The sequence below is a fragment of the Podospora pseudopauciseta genome (assembly GCF_035222475.1).
Source record: "Podospora pseudopauciseta strain CBS 411.78 chromosome 2 map unlocalized CBS411.78m_2, whole genome shotgun sequence".
In the NCBI taxonomy this organism is placed as follows: Eukaryota; Fungi; Ascomycota; class Sordariomycetes; order Sordariales; family Podosporaceae; genus Podospora; species Podospora pseudopauciseta.
This window is the reverse complement of record NW_026946663.1, coordinates 2,885,930-2,904,794: the sequence shown is the minus strand read 5'-3', so window position 1 is coordinate 2,904,794 and position 18,865 is coordinate 2,885,930. Positions and strand designations below refer to the sequence as shown.

Genomic DNA, 18,865 nt, shown 5'->3' with positions numbered 1-18,865 from the left:
CCGGTTTATTATTCCTGATCTGATGATTTGACACAAATTCGCCGCCGCCATACAGCGAGGAAGGATTTCATAACCGTATCTTTGTTATTGTTGGCGGTTTTAATCGACATTGTGTTTGTGTTCGTCCGTGCCTAAATCCGGGATTGCCTTGGTATGTTATTTTTTCGAGTCAAGTATATAAGGGGGAGGGGAGTGAGTGCTGCTATTATTTCTAGTTTTTTCTTTTTCATTCTCTATCATATTGCAAAGAGTAGTTTTACTCTCGTTGTTGTTGCTGTTGTTGTTTTGTCTTGATATTTTTGATTTTCCAAGTCTGAGTTTGCTCACCTCACTTCTTCCCACCTACAGATCTTTTTCAACCACAGATAGCGACCATGTCCGCCATCCAAAAGAACGTCGAGCAGACCTCCGAGTCGTACTCTGCCTCTTTTACCCAAGGGCACTTGGCTCTGCCCCCGGCGAAGAAATATCTTGTCTTGACTTGCATGGACGCGAGAATTGACCCTGCGAGGGCGTTTGGGATTGAGCTTGGTGATGCGCATGTTATCCGCAATGTGAGTTCACTCCCTCTTTGAGACTGACCATCAGACTAAGAAAATGAAAAGGCCGGCGCCAGCGCGGTCGACGCCCTCCGCTCCATCGTCATCTCGGAGCAGCTCCTCGGCACGAACGAGATTGTCCTTGTCAAGCACACTGGCTGTGGGATGCTGACGTTCAAGAATGAGGATGCTTATGGGATTGTTGAGAAGAATCTTGGGTAGGTTTACGGATTTTAGGTGGTTGTGAGAGAGGCTAACATGTAAAACAGTGAGGAAGCCGTGGCTGAACTCACGGCCAAGAACCTTGACTTTTTGCCTTTCCCCGAGCTGGAGAAGGCGGTTGAGGACGATGTGGCTTTTTTGAAGGCGAGCAAGCTTGTGCCTGATAGCGTGACGATTAGTGGGTGGATTTATGAGGTTGAGAGTGGTAAGACGAGGAGGGTTGTTTAAATGGAGTTCTATCGTGGGTGGTTGACGTTTGGAGTTGAGGCTGGGTAGGGATTTCGTGAGGGGTGGGAATGAAAGCAAGTTCTATTTGCGTTTGAATTTTATTTGAATTCTGTGTGAAGCGCCTGACTGTGGCTGGGTGCAGCCACAGTCACCTACCTATCAACTAACACCGGGCAGGTCGTTTGAATTTAAGATAGGGTAAAGACTGACGAGAGTACTTTTAAACGGTGCAGATTCTTTGGGATTCCTCCTTCAGCTTTGACCAGCATGCGATGCAGAACTTCCAGTGAAAAAAATTTGACGACAACAAGCGTGTCATCACGAGGATGGCAAGTCACCAAGTCCACCATATCTTTACCATCCACTGACAGCATGTGTCACCACGAAATAGAGCGTTATGCGTCCCTGTACGAGGACTGCCAGAAAATGCGGGTAGATAGCAGCATACCAGGGGCTGACTTTCAGCCAATCGCTGCTCCTGACCCATGGGAATCACTTAACGGGACATGGAATTTGACCTGTCTCAATCCGATGGTGGCCGCGTTTGTGGAAAGAAGTGCACTTTGTTCTGCGCTTTCTCCGTTTTGAGCCCCATCATACACGCGGGCTAGCCACCATCGTCACCCGGTTTCAGTGGCTCCCAGAGGCAGTCAGCACGAAGAACATGCGCAGACAGCTAAGGGCTGATCCAAATACTCGGGAACAGCCAGTCCGTTTCCTGCGCGTTCGACTCGAGTCTTGTAACGGGGGGCCAATTCGGGAGCTTCTGGATTAGATGCCTGATTGCAAGGCCAGTGCCCCAGGTGGACCCCCTACCTCGGGTTCTCTGAACAAATTTCAGACCCTTATGAAAGATGCGCACAAGACGAGAGTTGCACTGGAAGTGCAATGGGTGGTTCTTTGTGCTGCACCACTGTGCGGTGCTGAGCGTGAAGTCTACAGGCCCTTTGAGAACATCGAGTGCTGCGCGCCGTCCTCTGAAGGGGAGGACAAGAAGAAGGATGAGATGGAGGACGACAAAGGTTGGGACGAAGATTTGGACGATATCTATCTGTATGGTTAGGACGATTCGGATTAGGTTCACAACGATGCTAAGGAAGATTATGGCGAGGGACATTCTGAGGGTCATGAAGAGGGATACCGCACGGGATGCGAAGATGGCAAGCGGGAGGCTGTCGACAGGCATCAAGATTAAGAACATGATCAGGAGTGCCAGAAACCAGCCGAGAACTCTGGCAACGAGGACGAATGTTCTGGTCAGGGAGGGCTCACTGATGAGGTATACGACGGCTGCGGTGATTGTTGGATACCTACCCTACCTTTGTGGTTCACCATCGACAAATTTGGTGTCATCTCACATTAGTTGGGTACCTTAAACTGGACAATACAGCTGGTATGTTTTTGTTTCCGTAGTCATTTCTGACACTACCCAGCCGCTGACAATTCTTGAGCATCGTTTCTGACATGTTTCACACTATCAAGCCCTTGCATCTTGGTCTCAGTTTTGAGATACTCCCCAGGACTCCCAAATTGTGCATCCCCATCCACTTCTACCCCCAATCAAAAAGAACTGCCGCCATCTGTATCACAAAGCCATTAGAAACCCCCTCTGACATTTCAAATCAACTCAATAGGTAGTGGAACTCACCAATAACAATCGTCGACCCATTAGCATAATCCGCCCTCACAGCATAAAGATACGCCTCCGCAACATCTTCGGGACTAGCAACAAACCCCACACTCAACCTCCCAGCCGCCTGCTCATAAATCTCCCTCTGCTGCTCCTCACTATTCCCCAATTTCCCCAAAAGCGGTGTCTTGACTAACCCCGGGACAACAGTATTCACCCTGATCCTCTTCCCCGAAAGCTCATCAGCAAGAGAAATAGTAGCGGTAATCAACCCCCCATTCAGCGCCCCCCCAATCGTCGCTCCCTTCTTAGGACGTAGAGCAGCAGCGCCAGAGGTGAGGGTGAGTGAGCCGCCAGGGAGGATGATGTCGTGTTTTGCGATGGCTTCACCTCGATCAGCACATGGTTCATCTAGAAGAGGAAAAAGGTAGGTCAGCTCACCCTTTGCGACAACAAAGCTCCCCCAAAACTTCACCCCGAACAACCCCGCCGCGTCGGAGAGGTTAGCTTCGGCCAGGCTACCACGAATGATTTTATCGACGCTGGAGAAGATGACATGATCCAGGGGGGCAAGAGAGAGAAGCAGTTCAGTGAAGGCGGCTTCGTCGCGGACGTTGCCGACTCTGCCTTGGACGTTGCCCCCAGCGGTAGATGATAGTTGGGAAAGGGCACGGTCGACTTTTTCTTGGGTGGATGATATGATGGTTATGTGGGCGCCGGCGGAGAGGAGGATCTCTGCTGCTCCGTAGCCGATGCTGGTTGGGGGATTTGTTAGCGAGGGTAGACAAAGGGGGTGTGGTGAGAGGTAGGTGGGTACCTACCCGGATGAACCACCGATGACGGCAATCTTCTTGCCGGCGAGTTTGTCTACTCTGGTCATGATTAATTGAGATGTATCGGAATTATATCAGGCGGTTCACACAGGATATTCAGAACAGAAAGGATTTTTTGAAATTGTATATGTTATTGCGGCCATCACTAGCCACTTATAAGTCATCTGGCCACCCCCCAAATGGCGTTTTCGGCACGCACGATGGCGACTACCCAGCATCTTCGGTTGCGACTCGGCCAAGTCAATCACCATTATCAGCACCGAACAAAACTGTCCAAATGGCGAAATAACTTGCGACTTTGCTTGGGAGAGTTGATGTAAATCGGAGATACCGGCCATTCAGCAACGAGTAGTCATCAGAGTGAAAGTTGTGAAGGCACTCACTCACTCACTCACCTACTCACTCACTCGCCTACTCACTCACTCACCAACTCACTCACTCACCTACTCACCAACACCCCGCAACGGCCCATCAAAAATTTGAACTTGAACATTTATTTCATGTCATCATATACTATTCACATTTCCCCCCTTCCAATAATCGTACACTCCCCCTTTCTTACCACCCACCCCTTAAGCCAAAGGCGTGAACCCCTTCCTAAGCTTCAACGCAACCTCCAACCCCAGCGGCTTCCTCAAAAACCCCTCCTTCGTCTCCATCACCTCCTGCCTCAGCTCAACCTCATACCTCCTCGCCCAAGTAGCCACAATCAACTTCATCTCCATCTCGGCCACATTCCTCCCCACACACGCCCTCGGCCCATGACTAAAAGGAATAAAAGCATTTTTCTGCCGTTGCGTCAAGCTAAACCACCTATCCGGGTTGAACTGATTGGCGTCCTCGCCCCAAATCTCCTTTGAATGATGAACCGAATACGTCGGCACCGACAAAACAGTGCCACCGGGGAAGAAGTGCCCGTTGAGGTGAATGCCAGGGGAGTCAAGCGGGATTTGACGAGGGAGGCCAATTCCGGAGGTCGAGTTATGCCTGAGGGTCTCGTTGACAACAGCGGAGAGGTAAGGCAGGTCGCGGACCATTTCAAACGTGGGGACGTCGATCGAGTGGGGGATAGCGGCGTCGAGTTCAGCTTGGAGCTTGGGGATCACGCCCGGGGTGCGGACGGCGTGGTACAGAAGCGCGCAGGAGGAGTTGGAGGTGGTGTCGGACCCGGCGATGAGCTGAGTCAAGGCCTCGGCGGTGAGTTCCTCCCTTCCAAGCGGTTCACCCTTTTCGTCTCTGGCATCGACAAGTCTCTGGAGGAGGTCCTTGCGGCCCTCGGGGGGTGGGTTCTCAAGTCTCATCTTCACACGGGCGATAGCGATACCAGCCAGGCTCTCCACCGCGGCGAGACCCTGGGTGAAGAACGGGTCGGGGAAGTACTTTGCGTAAGGCTTCAGGGATGGAAGGATACCCAGAGCAGCGGAGACCTCACCCCGGCGGTTGAGGATCTCGATGGCGGAGGCGTAGATCGGGGGGCTGTCTGGGGAAGAGCGGACTTCGGCCATGTCGGCGCCGGAGCTGAGCATGCCGAAGGGGGCACCAAAGGCGAGATCACCGATGACGTCAAAGGCGAGGTAGTTGAACCAGTTGAGGCAGTCGAGAACGGCAGTCTTCATCGGGGAGCGGGTGACGAGGTTGTCCAGTTGCTTGACAAAGAGCTCGAGGTTGGAGTGAATGTAGGGCTCGAACTGGGCGACCGACTTGACCGAGAAGGTGTGGGAGACGATCTTGCGCTTGCGGGTGTGCTCGTGACGGTCGCGGGTGTTGAAGAGACCCCGGCGAATGGAGACGAAGGCGTCATAGAAGTCGCTGTGTGATAGATGTCAGTGATGTTCTGTCTCTGTGAGTGTAAGCAAGAGGGCAAAGACTTACGACTTGAGGAAACCATTGCCGTGACCGTAGATGATGTTGATGGCGGCGTCATCGTTGATGCTGACGTGGTTGGGTTGGATGCGGACAACAGTGCCGTGCTTCTTGTGAAGTTGATCAACGGTCAAGTACCGGTCGCCACGACGGGCAACAAGAAGTAACCACCAGTTGGTGAACTGGGCCGGGAATGGTGCTGGGATACGTCTGAGGTGACGGTATGTGAAGAAGTATGGGTAGAGATAATAGACGAAAAAGAAGGCAACCAGGCCTACTGGCGCCCAAGGCGACATGAGGAGGGTGACGACAGCCATCTCTCTTGTGTGTGTATGACAGGTGAGAAGAAGACTGAGTTCTCTGCCCAAACAATCACCGAAAAGACTTCTCAATCATGGCTTATATCACTTTGAAAACCCAACATCTCGGAAACGCGAGCGATATCCAAGTTGAGCTAGCAGTTTGATATCTCCACTCCATTCCCACGGCCTAGTCCCAGCTGTCAACCAAGAGCCGGCGCAGAGGGGCCGCAGAGCCTCCAGTCGGCTTTCGGTGCAAAGACCCAACATCCATGATGGCATCGATATCCTGGGGTCCTACCACATGCGAAGGGCGAGCCCCCAAGTGGGTGTGACCGGGTATCAGCTTCGGCTTTGGAAATCTTCAGGTTCTGATACGTAACAGCCCCAGATGGCTAAAAGTCTGGGGTAGTGCTTGGCCGTCTTGGCTGACGGGGATCAACCTCCCAAGAGTGCGGGGAGACGCCATTGCGTCCCCTGTAACGGGTGAACGGTGGTGGGGGGACCTGGGAGTGCCTGGGGGGAGCAAGGCGGGGGAGAGGAGCTTGAAGAAGCCAAGTTGACCAACAGCCGGGGTTGTTCGCGCACTTCTCGCGACTCCGAACGCATTCTGGTAGGCTGGCCCTCTTCCAGCCAAGGGAACAGATTTCCGAGGGTGGATATCCATGCAAAAGATGCATGAAAAAGGGCGAATACGCGACGCTACCGCACAATGGGAAACTGCGATATTTTCTGAGGAAAAGTATTCTAGCGCTTGGGATAGGAACTGCCCTGGTAAAAGTCATGAGCATGTGAAGATCAAGGATTTGAATTGCTATCAAAAACTCCATGCTCGGTATATATACTCCTGACATCTCACCGGCCGAAAAATACCAGCTATTTCCGGGTGTTTTGCGCAAAATCCAAAACGCCAAAACCATGCATTATACTCATGAACAGAACCAGCCACAGTTGGCTTGATGCCTAGGTACATACATACATTATTATTTGCAAAGGAGTGCCGTCTTCTCGATGTATCATCGCAACATGTATGACAGGTCGGGGAGGTTTGCGATGATCTGTTTAGCCACCTTATCGTCACTCGTAGTCAGATCGTGGATGGGATCCTGGATGGGGGGAACAGGATCTGGTGGCACGGACATGTGCTCTGACAGCCGCGATGGCACTGATGGTGTAAAAGGTCGTGCGCTGAGAAGTCCCCTTGGTGGAGGTGGTGAAGTTTGTGTTGGTGGCGTGAATGTTGGTGACGGTGTGGGCGTTTCTGAAAGAGACAGCGGAAATGTCACAACTATGGGCGAGAAGGCGAGAGGTGTATCTGAAGGCGTCGGTAGAGCGGCTGGCGCTTTGGACTGAGACAAAGCCGGAGCTGGAGCGTCAAACATCGAAAAGTCCATTGTTGACCATGGGTCGCTCGCAGAAGGTCTAGTTTCACCAGCCGCTTCAGGGTCTGACAGTGTAGATGCTGAGGTAGTAGGAGCAATTGGGGCCGCAAAGGCATAATCCAAGCTCTGGGATCCAGCGGGCTTTGACTCAACTGGTGAAGAGACCATTTCACCCCAGTCTTCATCATCGTCTTCTCCATCGTCATGGTTTGCTTCGGCTATTGGCGCAGGTGAAAATGCTGTTGGAGCACAGAACACTGCCGGCTGCGAGGCGGTACGTGAATGACCTGCTGTTGACGGTAAGGCTGAGGGCGCGTTCCCGCCTGTTGATGGTCGTGGGGGTGGTGCAAGGGTTGCAGTTGGCGTGGGAGCAAATGCAGGGCTCTCACTCCACCCGAAGGAAGCAACCGGCGGGCTTTGTACAGCTGGTGGGGGTGATGCGACACTGTGGGCTGATCTAGACGTCGAAGGAGTTGGTGGTTCAAGAAAAGACGCCAGGGAATCTGAGATCTGGATCGGCTGCGGTGGAGCTGCCCTAGATTCCTGTTTTCGCTTGCCAAAGACAGCATCCAGACCAACAGGCTCGGCAGAGGAATCCCAGCCGAACATATTCTTCTGAGTCTTGGATATGCCTCCGCCAAGAGCCACTCGGCCAGCAATGGAGTCTTCCTCCATCCACCGGCGGACGATTGTAATGACTTCTTGACGAACTGTGGACGTCGGCCAAGTGATCCGTCTATAGCTGTCTTCATCTGCAGCATCGTGTCTCCTCGCCGATCCCAACCGAGACAAACGGTACCACAGCTTTCGTTCAGATATCTCGTTGAAGCTGTCGGTGATGACACGCTCCGGAATCTCACCATCAATACTGATGATGGGCAGTTTAACAGGAACTTTCATCGACTTGAAAAGTTCACCAACTTGGTCCAAATTGACTTCAAAGGTCGGACGGACGATTTTCGGTCTGATAGGAACTTCGGGGGAAGCAACGGCACTGGACTTTACCTGGGGAGATCGCTTTGTGGGAGTTTCGTCTTCACATTTTGACTTTGATGAAGGAGGAGTGAGTGGTGACTTTACGTCTTGCGATGAGGGAGGTGTGACAGGTCGTTCCGCGTCTTCCGAACTCTGAGGTGCCACCGGTTGTTTCACGGGATCTGGGGGTGGCTGTGATTTGACGTCCTCTGTATCCTCGAAGTCACCAAAATCACCATTGTCACTCGAGGCATCCCGTTTGCCCACACTGCCACTGCCGCTGCTCTTCGACCGAGGGACACGCAAGCTCTCCTGGCTCTTAGCCTTGGCAAGACCATCGAACTTGACGACCAGCTCCTGGACCTTACCAGCAGGCCGGGCCGGTTCTCGTTGACGGCCTCTGTGGTCCTCGTCGATGGACGTTATGGGCGAGTCTTGATGATCATCGTCGTGATCTGTCCCTTCGTTCGACGGAGTGTACGAGCGAAACTCGCCATTGTGCCGCGGAAGCTGTGCCGGATCCTCTGCTCGCTTTTCTTCATGATTCTGGGGATCCGTGACCTCGGTTGATCCTTCTCTGTTCTCTTCCACCGAGGCACTATCCCATCCAGCATCCAGGCCAATCGCCCCCAAACCGGTTGTGGCTTTCAGCGTCTCGAAGTGCGTCGCTCGAGGAGAGGCAAGATCGACGATTACTTGGGGTGCGTCGATTTCCGCTGGCGGTTTGTCGAACGAAGACTCGGTTGCCCAGGGATCGGGCGAGGGTTGTCGAAAGGCGGAGCCGTTTGCTGGTTTTGGCGTCGCAATGTTACCAGGCCACGCGATTGGGCTTAACCTGCCAGAATCATCGTCTCGTCGAACGGCCGCAAGATTCGGACTCGTTGCCCACCCACCGCCCCATCCCGAATGAACCGACGAGGTATCGGCCGCCGGTGTCGAAGCGCCGGCCCAGTCCCCGAGGCCATCCCCGTCATCGCCCCATGGCGAAGATTCGACTGCCGCCGAGAGTCGTGGAGAGCTGGTGCCCGAGAGAAGCGCGCGCGGTGGAGGAGCGAGGTCGGATTTGGAGAGAGAGGGAGAGGGAAGCTTGTGGTCTTTGTCGGGGTCGACGTCGGTCGCAGTCCATGGTGAGCGCCATGGATCGTCCATGCTGATTGGCGGCCACTGTCATGATCAGTCTGACATTCTGAGAACCGTTGATGGCCCAATTGTGAAGATACTGCAACAAGAATGCTGGAGGATAAAAACTGGGAATGATATGACACGTTATCTGACCCAGAAACCAGGTTCGCTTTGGGGTTGACCAAATGCGGCGCCGTCAAGTTTCTTGGGACAGCCCGGATCTTGTTGGCGCGTCGACACGGACCCTCCCTTGGGAGTGGGCCGCCCCTGGCTTATACCTTTATAGTGGGGCCCCCTTAATCGTCACCACATTAACTGAGCATCACTACAGCAGAGCAGACAAAGACAGAAGAACAATCCAGTAACCAGTGCCCATGTATTATCAGCCACATCCTCAACCTTAAACCACCTGCTCCAGCATCGTGAATCCCAACCAACCCATTCAGCAATTACTGACACTTCCGACAACCTCAACATGCCAGTTACTTCGTGAAGTACACCTTGCCCTTCACAGTCACCTCAGAAGTATCCCTGCATGTGTCGATGAGGAGCGAAGCGGCATCGGCAATCTGAGGCCATTCAACTACCTTGCCGCGGTTCGTCTACGATAAACTCATATCAGCAACGGATCTCAACAACGTCAACCTGGCCATTCGCGACATGAACCTACATCATCATTGCAGAAAAGGATGGCCGACCCCCACTCGTAGCTGACGCGGTCGCAGTGTCTGCCCTCGCCAATCCTCGCTAGGCTGGGCTGCAGGTCATATAGGTATTCGAGTCCGTGGCCGATCTCGTTGAACGGGGCCCTCCATATAATATCTGGAGCTCTTGGGATAGATATCGTTGTTGCTCAAAGTCGGAGCCGAGCTGTTGTCTAAGGAAGTGCTGTTGTGGAGCGAGGTGCTGTTGTGGAGCGAGGTGCTGTTGTGGAGAGAGGTGATGTCGTGGAAAGATGGGACGCTGTAGGTCACGGTCAGCATGCTGGTGATAAGGGTAAGAGCAGCCAATATGGTGTAATCTGTGTGTCAGAAGCAACTGTAAGTCGGTTGGGTTGGGTGGCGTATAGAGAAGGAGAAGAGTTCGTCAACTTACCTGTGATTTAGGTATATATACGGAATACAAGGATTAAGGCAGACAGTTGCTATCATTCACTGCCCTCCGTCAACTTCTGGCCCCACTTCTTGTGCTATTCATGCTCTATACTGTCGTTGTGATTGCTCTTCCAAGGTGGTAGACAACTGATCGTTTTTACTTGCATGGTTTACGGCCGACTCCTAGATGTGGTATCTCACAGGGACCGTGTTCAAGTGAATCAAGGAAAGATGATGACCTGCTCCATGTGAAGACCTGAAGTGTGGGCCTGGCTTTGGAGATTATTTCGGGCGAAAACTTTGACAGTTTGTTCTACAATAGGGAGAATTTTTTAGAAGGTAATGAGAAAGTTGAGCTAGTAACTCGACGTCTGTCACTCCTTAAGCAGATAGTCGGATACTGGAATATATCCGGAGTCAGTATGAGACGCCGATTACGTCCGCTGCTCCCTGGATACCAGGCAAGTTGGTAATGCTCGATGGGGAAGAAACCACGACACGAAATGGACAATCACAGTTCTTGTAATAAAATACCACTCTCAAGAAACCGTGCTAAACCAGCGCAAATGCATTCAGTCGCGGCTCCGCGCGAAACTACAAGTCTATGCTCGTCCCTGTGTTACTTAACACCCAACTACTTCACCCCGCCACCCTTAGCAAGCTTCACCCTGAACCTCAGTATGCCAGTTAGGCCTATCGAACACCCTGCCCTTCACCACGCTCTTATCACCACACTTGTCAAGAAGCAGTGAGGTGAATTCGGCGAGCCTCTCCCACTCGACCTCCTTCTCGTTATCATCCTGTCACAATCAGCGTCAACTTTGAAGAGAAGCAATAAACCGAAAACAGCAGGATCACCCACGTCGTTGCAGTAGAAAATGGCCGAGTTATACGAGCAGCTGACGCGGTCGCAGTGCTTGCCTCCGGCGATTTTGGCCTTGCCCGGGAGCCCGTTTAGATAATCGCGGCCGATCTGGATGTTCTTGATTTCGGCCCACTTCAGGTTGGATGGGTTACACTCGTAGTATACAGTGTAGTTTGAGACCGTGGCGGTGCCATTGGAGGGGGCGAGTTCAGCGGGGGCGCTGTATGCCACGCTTGAGAGGGCCAGCGCGCTAGCGACGATGGTGAGGATAGATAGCATTGTGCAAATGGTGAGTGTGTGTTTGATGGTTTAGAAAGGAGGGGAAGGACCGAGAGCTGGGGGAAACCATGGATATAGATACTGGTTAGGGGCACGGCTGGCAGGAGCATCCCGCTGCTGCCACCTTGGACAGCTGCCGCTGCTGAACCGCGGAGAAGACATCGGGCGGAAATCTTGTTGCTCCTTGACGAACAAACGTTCGATAAGCAGGGGCCCTTCGGCCGAGAGAAGCAAGATATCAAAGCAAATGAAGACTACCTCATTGTTCACGGAAGAGCAGGAACTTGAACACAAATGTTGCGGCCGAGATTCGGAGACATTGGCCGGAGGACGGGTTATTTTGGTTTGGGCCACAGCAACCGTAGAAAGGGCACTTTATTGATCATCTCTCTTTACAACTTCACGGCCGACATCTATATCACATCATTTGTTTGCCATACTCAAGAACGCAGCCCGGCAACCAGTGCGGGTATATTGAGTCGCAAATTTACGACAAACCTTCTATGCTCCCTCGCCAAGACTGACTTCAACAACCCGCCATCAACAGTCGTTGACCCAAACTTTCACAAACCAGTGGGTGCTATAACGCGCCACTCCATTCACCCCGCGACCGTTGTTGTAAGAGCACTTCGTGAGCAAACTCTCGGCACCTGCGGCAATGTGCTCCCACATAGTCTCGATACCAGTGTTGAAGTTCTGTGGTGGTTGGATGTCAGTAGAATGTAGAAGGTCCCCGAGGATGACTCTCTGGCGGTTTGAACCTACCTCGTTACACCAAGTAATTGCGCTTCTCCAAGAGCAGCTTACGCGACCACAACCTTTTGCGTCGTGCGTGGTCTGGGTGTCTCTTGCAACGAACGTAGGTAATCAACTCCGTCCCGGATGGAGTTTTGGTGGGCTGGCGAGGTATCATGATCGCAGATCCATTCCAGGATATACTCCGAGTCGTCATAAGCAGCGAGGAATAAGGTGTTGTGAAGGGAGAGTGAGTTGTCGATAACGGCGGGGGTGCTGTACACGGTGCTGATCAGTGCCAGCATGCTGACGAGGTAGGTGACGATAGGCAACATTTTGTGAGTTTAGATTTGAATCTCTGCTGCAAAGTTCCTGGAGAGGAGCCAACCAAGCTTTGGGGGTAGTGCACGACTATATACTGGTTCCAGAGGACTATGGACAAGGACATGTTGGCACCATATTCCGCTATGCTTCACGCTTGTGATAGTTATCGTACATGATCGAGGGGGATATCAGACGGAGATCCAGACCGCTTGTGTCATGAGTTTGTCTGAACAGCGGGAGCTCTTTACGCATGCAGCGGAGCGAGGGTTTGGCCACGGGGAGAATGGTGGTGTCATGGCTATATGGATCAGAGTCACAAACGACTCATCTCGAGGGGCTTTGGTTTACGTGCGAGGTATTTACTTGCACACAGAAACCATACGTTTGTCGAGCGTGAGATAGATGCATGTATCCTGTATCCAGTGTCGTTGGAGCTTGCCGCCGGGCCGTGAGCACGGACCAATCTCAGCGAATCTTGGGTCTAAGCTGGGTAAGGTGAGTTACTGTACGCCATGGCCGAGTCAAATGGTAGGTTTTTACATTGACGCGCATTCCAATCAAGACAAATTCTTACTCACCGTGCCTGCAATACATGTAAGTTAGAAGGATTGCCTTGAGCAAAGTCAATGAGCAGCTCATCCGATATGAGCAACTGGCATGGGGGTTGCTGGCTGCTGATAAAGCAAGCGCCGATACAGGCCGCAAATCGGTGGGTGGAGGGGCACCTCGATTTTGGGAGGCAAACTAACCATTTCCCAAGAAGCCTTTCGACTTTCAAGATGGCGCTCTTTCAACCACCCTGACGGAGACGCATTTGGTCAAACTCTCAGTAAGCACTGGACCTCAATACCAAAGTTCGACTTTTGCACATATATCGAATGTCGCTATCCAAGATAAAACACATTGTCCTTGTCCGTTTGCCCCACCTTGGCACTCTGCCCCGCCATCGTCATGGCCATCATGACCAAGCTCATGCTAACGAATCTGCAGGTCCTCTCGGGCAAGGGCGGTGTCGGAAAGTCATCCGTGACTACCCAGCTCGCATTGTCACTCTCATTAGCTGGACACTCGGTCGGTGTTCTCGATGTTGACCTCACGGGGCCATCGATACCGCGCATGTTTGCCATCGAGGATGCCAAAGTGACACAGGCACCCGGGGGCTGGCTACCCATCACTGTCCATGAAGCCGATCCAACTTCTGGACTTGGTTCACTTCGGGTCATGAGTCTGGGGTTTTTACTCCCTGGGCGAGGTGATGCTGTGGTATGGCGCGGGCCAAAAAAGACAGCCATGGTGCGCCAGTTCTTGTCAGATGTCTTCTGGGAGGAGCTCGACTACCTTCTCATCGATACACCACCTGGCACGAGTGATGAGCACATCTCTCTTGCCGAGACACTGCTTCAAAAGGCACGGCCAGATCAGGTCGCCGGGGCGGTAATTGTGACAACCCCTCAGGCAGTGGCTACTGCCGACGTGAGGAAAGAACTCAACTTCTGCACCAAGACGGGGATCCGTATATTGGGCGTTGTCGAGAACATGTGCGGCTTTGTTTGCCCGAATTGCAGCGAGTGCACCAACATTTTTGGCAGCGGAGGAGGTGAAGTCATGGCTGATGACTTCAATGTCAAGTTCTTGGGGCGTGTTCCCATCGACCAGCAGTTTATTGTCTTGGTCGAGACGGGAAAGAGGCCGCGATATCCAGAGGGAACAGTTATTAATGGGCAAGATATCTCGGCAGCTACCAAGGAGGCAGAGGCTGAGGAGGCTAAGAGAGATACCGCGCAACTGGTACTAAAGTACAAGGACTGCTCGTTGGCGCCGATATTCAAGACGATTACTGCTGATGTTGTTTCGGCAGTTGAGCAAAGGGGCGCGTGATGTAGGAGGGTAGACTCATAGGGGTCGTAGGTGATCAATTCATAACCCACCATGCCATCGCGATAACTTCAATGGCTTATCAGAGTTCACGTGTTGTAAGCTGTCAGGGCAATGAAGTAACGGGACTTTTTCAATGAAACGGTCTTATCGGCCCGTGGTCGAGAAAGGCAAAAATTTATCATCGTTGATGAAGCATTGTTAGGGTTGTGCTCAGGGTTGACAGAGGGGACGAGTGTGGTCTACTAACAGTGGGACCCTGAGCTTCCACGACCTGGGGAGCATTGGGCAACGGCTGACAGGGGTGAGCAAACCCCGCCATCCATGGAAAAAAAACGCAGAGAAGAATCACATCCCACTTGAAGAACCAAATGCCAAAATTCTCTCAGTAACCGGATATTTTTATTTTTTTCCCCTGTACCATTGGCTCCCAGCCAGGTAGACCTACTTGCTTACAAACAAAACGAGAAAACCACTACCACTTGTTGCCGATCTTCCGACCGATTCGATTCTGTCGTGCCAAGGGGCAGCTTCGAGAGCTTCCCACCACAGCTTTTGCACCTATCGCATTGCCGCGCAAACTTTCAACACCACCGACGACCATCCCATCTTGAGATGCGCACAGCCATTGGAAGGTCCTGGTATGCTAATCGTCCCTCCCGTTTCAACACACAATTTTCTTTCCCATGACAAGCCTTGTTTAAATGCTTCTTCCAGCGCGACCTACATATACCCTGATTCCCAGCACCAGTCTAACCCTTCGAATCTAGATCCCGACGATATAGCTTCACTATCACCCCTTCCCTGGTTTACTCCACCATCACCTCCGATACTCGCGCCCAGGTATCGGTTTACCTGCAATAACAGCCTGTTTTAAGCGCAAGCCCAACATTCCGCTCTCAAAGCGCTATCGCGTCACCCTCCGTGCCCGCCCCCCCTAACGTCCGCTTGCGAGACGTTCAGATACCACCTCCCGAACACCTGCTGCTGGCGTCGCCAGCCTCTAAAGCGAGACCCCTTTCCTGTGGGCCTACTCTCTCAAGCGACCTAAAGGTTCGTTTGAGCGGCAGCTAGTGTCCCGCGGACGTTTTCACCAGAGAACATAGCCGACACACCCCAAACCTCGCCAAACATGACTTCCACCAACGTCACCAACAGCGCCGCCGCTGAGGAGACCCAGCTCACCATCAACCACGAGATTACCGCTGACTTGGACTCCACCAACGCCTTTGAGGGACCCGAGAAACTTCTCGAGGTCTGGTTTGCGCCGAGTGCCAAGACTCTTCCTCCTGGGGTCAAAGAGAATGGCCTGAAGTCGGTCAGCCCCTCCATCTGGGAGGGCATGCTGGATATGGTCAACTGCAAGGTCCTGTCCATCGTCAACTCTGATCACGTTGACGCCTACCTCCTTTCCGAGTCTAGCATGTTTGTGTTCCCCCACAAGCTTATCCTCAAGACCTGCGGCACCACCACCCTGTTGCTGGGCCTGCGCCGTCTTCTTCGCATCGCTGCTATCGATGCCGGATTCCCTTTCCACAACGTCAAGACACTGGAGGATGAGCGCGTTGCCGCCACACCTCACCGTGTCTTTTACAGCCGCAAGAACTTCCTCTTCCCTGATCGCCAGCAAGGCCCCCACTCCAGCTGGAAGGAAGAGGTCAAGTTCCTGGACGAACTGTTCGAGAATGGTAGCGCCTATCTGGTCGGTCGCATGAATGCGGATCATTGGTACTTGTACATGACCTCACCTACCACTTCCACCTTGACCCCGCCTAGAACCCCTAGCTCTAGCACCGGCGGAAGCCCTACCCGCTCCGCCAAGATCCCAACAGGCATTGTGGCGCCTTGTGTGGGATCCCTCGACGACAACGATGACGAGACGCTCGAGATCTTGATGATGGATCTCGACCAGGACCTTGCCAAGCAGTGGTACCTGGAGGACTCTGACAAATCTGGTGAGGGCCATGCTCTCGGCACTGTCATTTCCAACAAGTGTGGTCTGGCTGAAGTTTATCCCACCTCGGTCTACCCCGAGGCTCGCATCGACTCATATCTTTTCACCCCTTGCGGATATTCCGCCAACGGTGTCATTCCTGCACCCACCAAGTCCAGCGATGATGCTGCCAGTAGAGCTGCGCACTACTTCACTGTTCATGTCACCCCGGAGCCCATTTGCTCATACGCTTCGTTCGAGACCAACGTGCCGAGTGGCCAGAATGGACGCCAGACTTCCGAGGTCATTGACCACGTGATCAACATCTTCCGACCTGGTCGCTTCACTGTCACCCTATTCCAGACCAAGAATAAGCCCGCGACCCCTAGCGATGGCGCTGATGTCGAGGACAACCAGAGAAGCTTGGTCAAGCAGACAGTGGACCGGATTGATGGATACCGCCGCATCGACCGCATCATTCACGAGTTTGAGGATTATGACCTAGTTTTCCGCTACTACGAGCGCGATGGTTGGACTGGCACCAAGAAGGCCATGGTTGGCGAAGACTTTTAACTTTGCTCTATGCAGAAGATTGTGGGCGCAAGGGGACAATGAATAACGACATATTTCTACAACATCCCTGCCTTTTTGTTTCTATTTGTGATACTCCTTCTGTTTTCCTGGAGTAAAGATAGCCAGCTCAATTCAGGTCAGACTTACATTCCAGCTGTGGCTCCTCTGGATGTGTTTCTCGGTTAGGGCTTGTGGGAGCCCATCTGTTTTCCAGCTTCCCAATCCGTCGCATTCCAGCCAGATATCCAGCTCGAGGGGCACCAGCCTCTTTGGCATACTCTTCCGCCGTCATCGAGAATGTGCTCTTTTTTTTGGTGGCAGCTCTGGTGGCGGGGCATTCTTTTTGGTGGAAGGATTAGTAGGATGATTGACCACACTTTTTGCATGCTATCCCTCTCATCGTTCTAGTTCCTGTTTTCTTTCGCACCCCCAGCAAATACTTCATCTTTTTACATGCTCTCATTACTCTAACGGGTATTTTTTCTTCTTTTTTCCGCAGGGACTGGATCCCCTTCCGACGCCTGGCATCAGCGCAACCTTGCCGTCGACGCATCATCGCCATATCATCGACCCAAAGTCAAAGTAGACAGGCGTCAAAGCGAGGAAAGGATGCCGGAGTTATTGCCAGGAGGCGGGGCATCCTACACCGAGAGCCACAGCTACCACTCGAGAACAAAGGCAGAGATATGGCTCCCTCGGATGATGCTAGGGGCGTTGGTGGCGATGGGAATAGGGAGTACCATCGGGGCGTCGCTATCAGGGGTTGTATTTGGGAGCACGGGGGATTTGAAGAGGGAAGGGGTGGGAATTACGCAGAGCTTTGTGCTGTTTGCTGTGAGTATTTCTTGACACTCTCCAGGAGACTGTAGCTAACAAGGTGGGACAAACAGTCGATATTATCCTTCTTTTACATCATCCTCCATTTCCTTGCCGCCAAGAAGGGCGACAACCTCTACCTCAACTTCGACCCTCCCATCCCGAGCTTCAAGCACCAGCTTCATGCCTGGGCTGGGGTGGTGATACGGTTGGCGGTGGTGATGTGGAGCAGTGCTATTATTGCCGTTGCGGTGGGGATATACCATGGGGGAGGGGGGCATAGGACGGTGAGGTTGAATCTGGATATGTTTGCGTGTTCGTTGGGGGTGGTTTTTGGGAGTGTGGTAATGGTTGTGGTGCATGTGGCTAGTAGGCCGTTTGATATCCCGGGGATGTCGTCGAGGAATGAGGAGATTGACAGTGAGGAGGAGTACGATGAGAAGCAGGCGAGGGGATCATACAGCACTTCTGGTGATGGGAGGGATGGCATAACGGATGAAAGCACTATACGGGCGACGCCCCCGGGATTCAAGAGCCATCGGCCGAAAATGCCGTCAAAGTCTCCCTCTAATATCAGTGGGTCGAGCTTGCCAAGCAGGATGAGGTCTGGGAAGATGGGAAGGGTGAGGAGATATATCCAACAGGCACCTGCTCCGGCTGTTCTGGCGCTGGTGAAGAGTCCTGAGCTGAGTCGTCCGGGTCGTGTGCCGACACCGGAGAGTCCTATTGGGCCGCCGCAGAGGGATAGTCAGAGGTTGGAGGAGCTGTTGGTTCCGAGGGCGTCGGCTTCTGATTCGTATTTTACGGCGAGCTCGCTTACTTTGATGCAGAGGGCAGATCCGATGAAGGAGATGCCCGGGGGGAAGGGCAAGAGGCCGGTTTCGCCGGACACGGTGATTTATGCTCCGAGGCCTGCGACGACGGTTAGGTTGAATCGGAGGAAGAATAACCTAAGCGCGGCAGCAGGGAGTGAGCTGCCTTTTCCGACTACACCATCTCCACCACCGGCGCCTGCTCCTCCACCTCCGCCGCCACCACCAGCGCCGGCGACGACAGCACCACCGCGTCCGAGTGTGCATACCATTCCAGGCTCGTGGGATATACATCATGAACCTGATGGGCATGGTGGACATGGCAATTTCATTTGATACGGGTTGCTTATTTTCAGGCCTACCTAGCATCTCACCAAGCACACATATGATCAATTTTCATGACGACTTAGTATTCATCATAGATGCACAATGATACATTCATTTTGCTCCCTCCCTTTTGCTGCCA

The 18,865-nt window shown here is 52.8% G+C and overlaps 10 protein-coding genes across 10 annotated transcripts; 4 read left to right on the top strand and 6 right to left on the bottom strand.

The window, feature by feature from the left end:
• Window positions 1-374: 374 nt before the first annotated feature.
• Window positions 375-2,056, top strand: QC763_207790 (uncharacterized protein; the record flags this gene model as incomplete). The annotated part of the gene is made up of 4 exons (XM_062909838.1): window positions 375-554; window positions 606-757; window positions 809-1,356; window positions 1,409-2,056. 3 exons carry the CDS (start codon window positions 375-377, stop codon window positions 987-989), a joined length of 513 nt encoding a protein of 170 aa, XP_062768668.1. The 3' UTR covers window positions 990-1,356; window positions 1,409-2,056.
• A 345-nt stretch (window positions 2,057-2,401) lies between these two features.
• QC763_207785 (uncharacterized protein) lies at window positions 2,402-3,553 on the bottom strand. The gene is made up of 3 exons (XM_062909837.1): window positions 3,441-3,553; window positions 3,061-3,374; window positions 2,402-3,003 (listed from the first exon to the last, which is right to left on the bottom strand). Exons 1-3 carry the CDS (start codon window positions 3,497-3,499, stop codon window positions 2,612-2,614), a joined length of 765 nt encoding a protein of 254 aa, XP_062768667.1. The 5' UTR covers window positions 3,500-3,553; the 3' UTR covers window positions 2,402-2,611.
• A 393-nt stretch (window positions 3,554-3,946) lies between these two features.
• QC763_207780 (uncharacterized protein) lies at window positions 3,947-5,632 on the bottom strand (the record flags this gene model as incomplete). The annotated part of the gene is made up of 2 exons (XM_062909836.1): window positions 3,947-5,261; window positions 5,325-5,632. 2 exons carry the CDS (start codon window positions 5,630-5,632, stop codon window positions 4,025-4,027), a joined length of 1,545 nt encoding a protein of 514 aa, XP_062768666.1. The 3' UTR covers window positions 3,947-4,024.
• A 998-nt stretch (window positions 5,633-6,630) lies between these two features.
• Window positions 6,631-9,120, bottom strand: QC763_207770 (uncharacterized protein; the record flags this gene model as incomplete). The annotated part of the gene is made up of 1 exon (XM_062909835.1): window positions 6,631-9,120. The coding sequence occupies one exon, from the start codon at window positions 9,118-9,120 to the stop codon at window positions 6,631-6,633; it is 2,490 nt and encodes an 829-aa protein (XP_062768665.1).
• A 284-nt stretch (window positions 9,121-9,404) lies between these two features.
• On the bottom strand, window positions 9,405-10,076 carry QC763_0038210 (uncharacterized protein; the record flags this gene model as incomplete). The annotated part of the gene is made up of 2 exons (XM_062905589.1): window positions 9,405-9,514; window positions 9,938-10,076. The coding sequence occupies 2 exons, from the start codon at window positions 10,074-10,076 to the stop codon at window positions 9,405-9,407; spliced, it is 249 nt and encodes an 82-aa protein (XP_062768664.1).
• Window positions 10,077-10,679: 603 nt separating this feature from the next.
• On the bottom strand, window positions 10,680-11,331 carry QC763_207765 (uncharacterized protein; the record flags this gene model as incomplete). Its single annotated transcript, XM_062909834.1, has 2 exons — window positions 10,680-10,987; window positions 11,050-11,331. 2 exons carry the CDS (start codon window positions 11,329-11,331, stop codon window positions 10,841-10,843), a joined length of 429 nt encoding a protein of 142 aa, XP_062768663.1. The 3' UTR covers window positions 10,680-10,840.
• Window positions 11,332-11,871: 540 nt separating this feature from the next.
• QC763_207763 (uncharacterized protein) lies at window positions 11,872-12,401 on the bottom strand (the record flags this gene model as incomplete). Its single annotated transcript, XM_062909833.1, has 3 exons — window positions 11,872-12,027; window positions 12,097-12,118; window positions 12,139-12,401. The coding sequence occupies 3 exons, from the start codon at window positions 12,399-12,401 to the stop codon at window positions 11,872-11,874; spliced, it is 441 nt and encodes a 146-aa protein (XP_062768662.1).
• A 773-nt stretch (window positions 12,402-13,174) lies between these two features.
• On the top strand, window positions 13,175-14,353 carry CFD1 (cytosolic Fe-S cluster assembly factor cfd1). The gene is made up of 2 exons (XM_062909832.1): window positions 13,175-13,301; window positions 13,381-14,353. Exons 1-2 carry the CDS (start codon window positions 13,269-13,271, stop codon window positions 14,266-14,268), a joined length of 921 nt encoding a protein of 306 aa, XP_062768661.1. The 5' UTR covers window positions 13,175-13,268; the 3' UTR covers window positions 14,269-14,353.
• A 1,044-nt stretch (window positions 14,354-15,397) lies between these two features.
• On the top strand, window positions 15,398-16,771 carry SPE2 (spermidine resistance protein; the record flags this gene model as incomplete). Its single annotated transcript, XM_062909831.1, has 1 exon — window positions 15,398-16,771. One exon carries the CDS (start codon window positions 15,398-15,400, stop codon window positions 16,769-16,771), a length of 1,374 nt encoding a protein of 457 aa, XP_062768660.1.
• Window positions 16,772-17,380: 609 nt separating this feature from the next.
• On the top strand, window positions 17,381-18,735 carry QC763_207740 (uncharacterized protein; the record flags this gene model as incomplete). The annotated part of the gene is made up of 2 exons (XM_062909830.1): window positions 17,381-17,605; window positions 17,662-18,735. 2 exons carry the CDS (start codon window positions 17,381-17,383, stop codon window positions 18,733-18,735), a joined length of 1,299 nt encoding a protein of 432 aa, XP_062768659.1.
• Between the last annotated feature and the right edge of the window lie 130 nt (window positions 18,736-18,865).

Coding starts and splice junctions, on each gene's coding strand:
- QC763_207785 (XM_062909837.1), bottom strand. CDS start 3,499: ATGACCAGAGTAGACAAACTCGCCGGCAAGAAGATTGCCGTCATCGGT. Junction 3,375..3,440: donor GTCATCGGTGGTTCATCCGG/GTAGGTACCCAC, acceptor TCCCCCAACCAG/CATCGGCTACGGAGCAGCAG. Junction 3,004..3,060: donor GAGCTTTGTTGTCGCAAAGG/GTGAGCTGACCT, acceptor ATCGAGGTGAAG/CCATCGCAAAACACGACATC.
- CFD1 (XM_062909832.1), top strand. CDS start 13,269: ATGTCGCTATCCAAGATAAAACACATTGTCCTT. Junction 13,302..13,380: donor AGATAAAACACATTGTCCTT/GTCCGTTTGCCC, acceptor ACGAATCTGCAG/GTCCTCTCGGGCAAGGGCGG.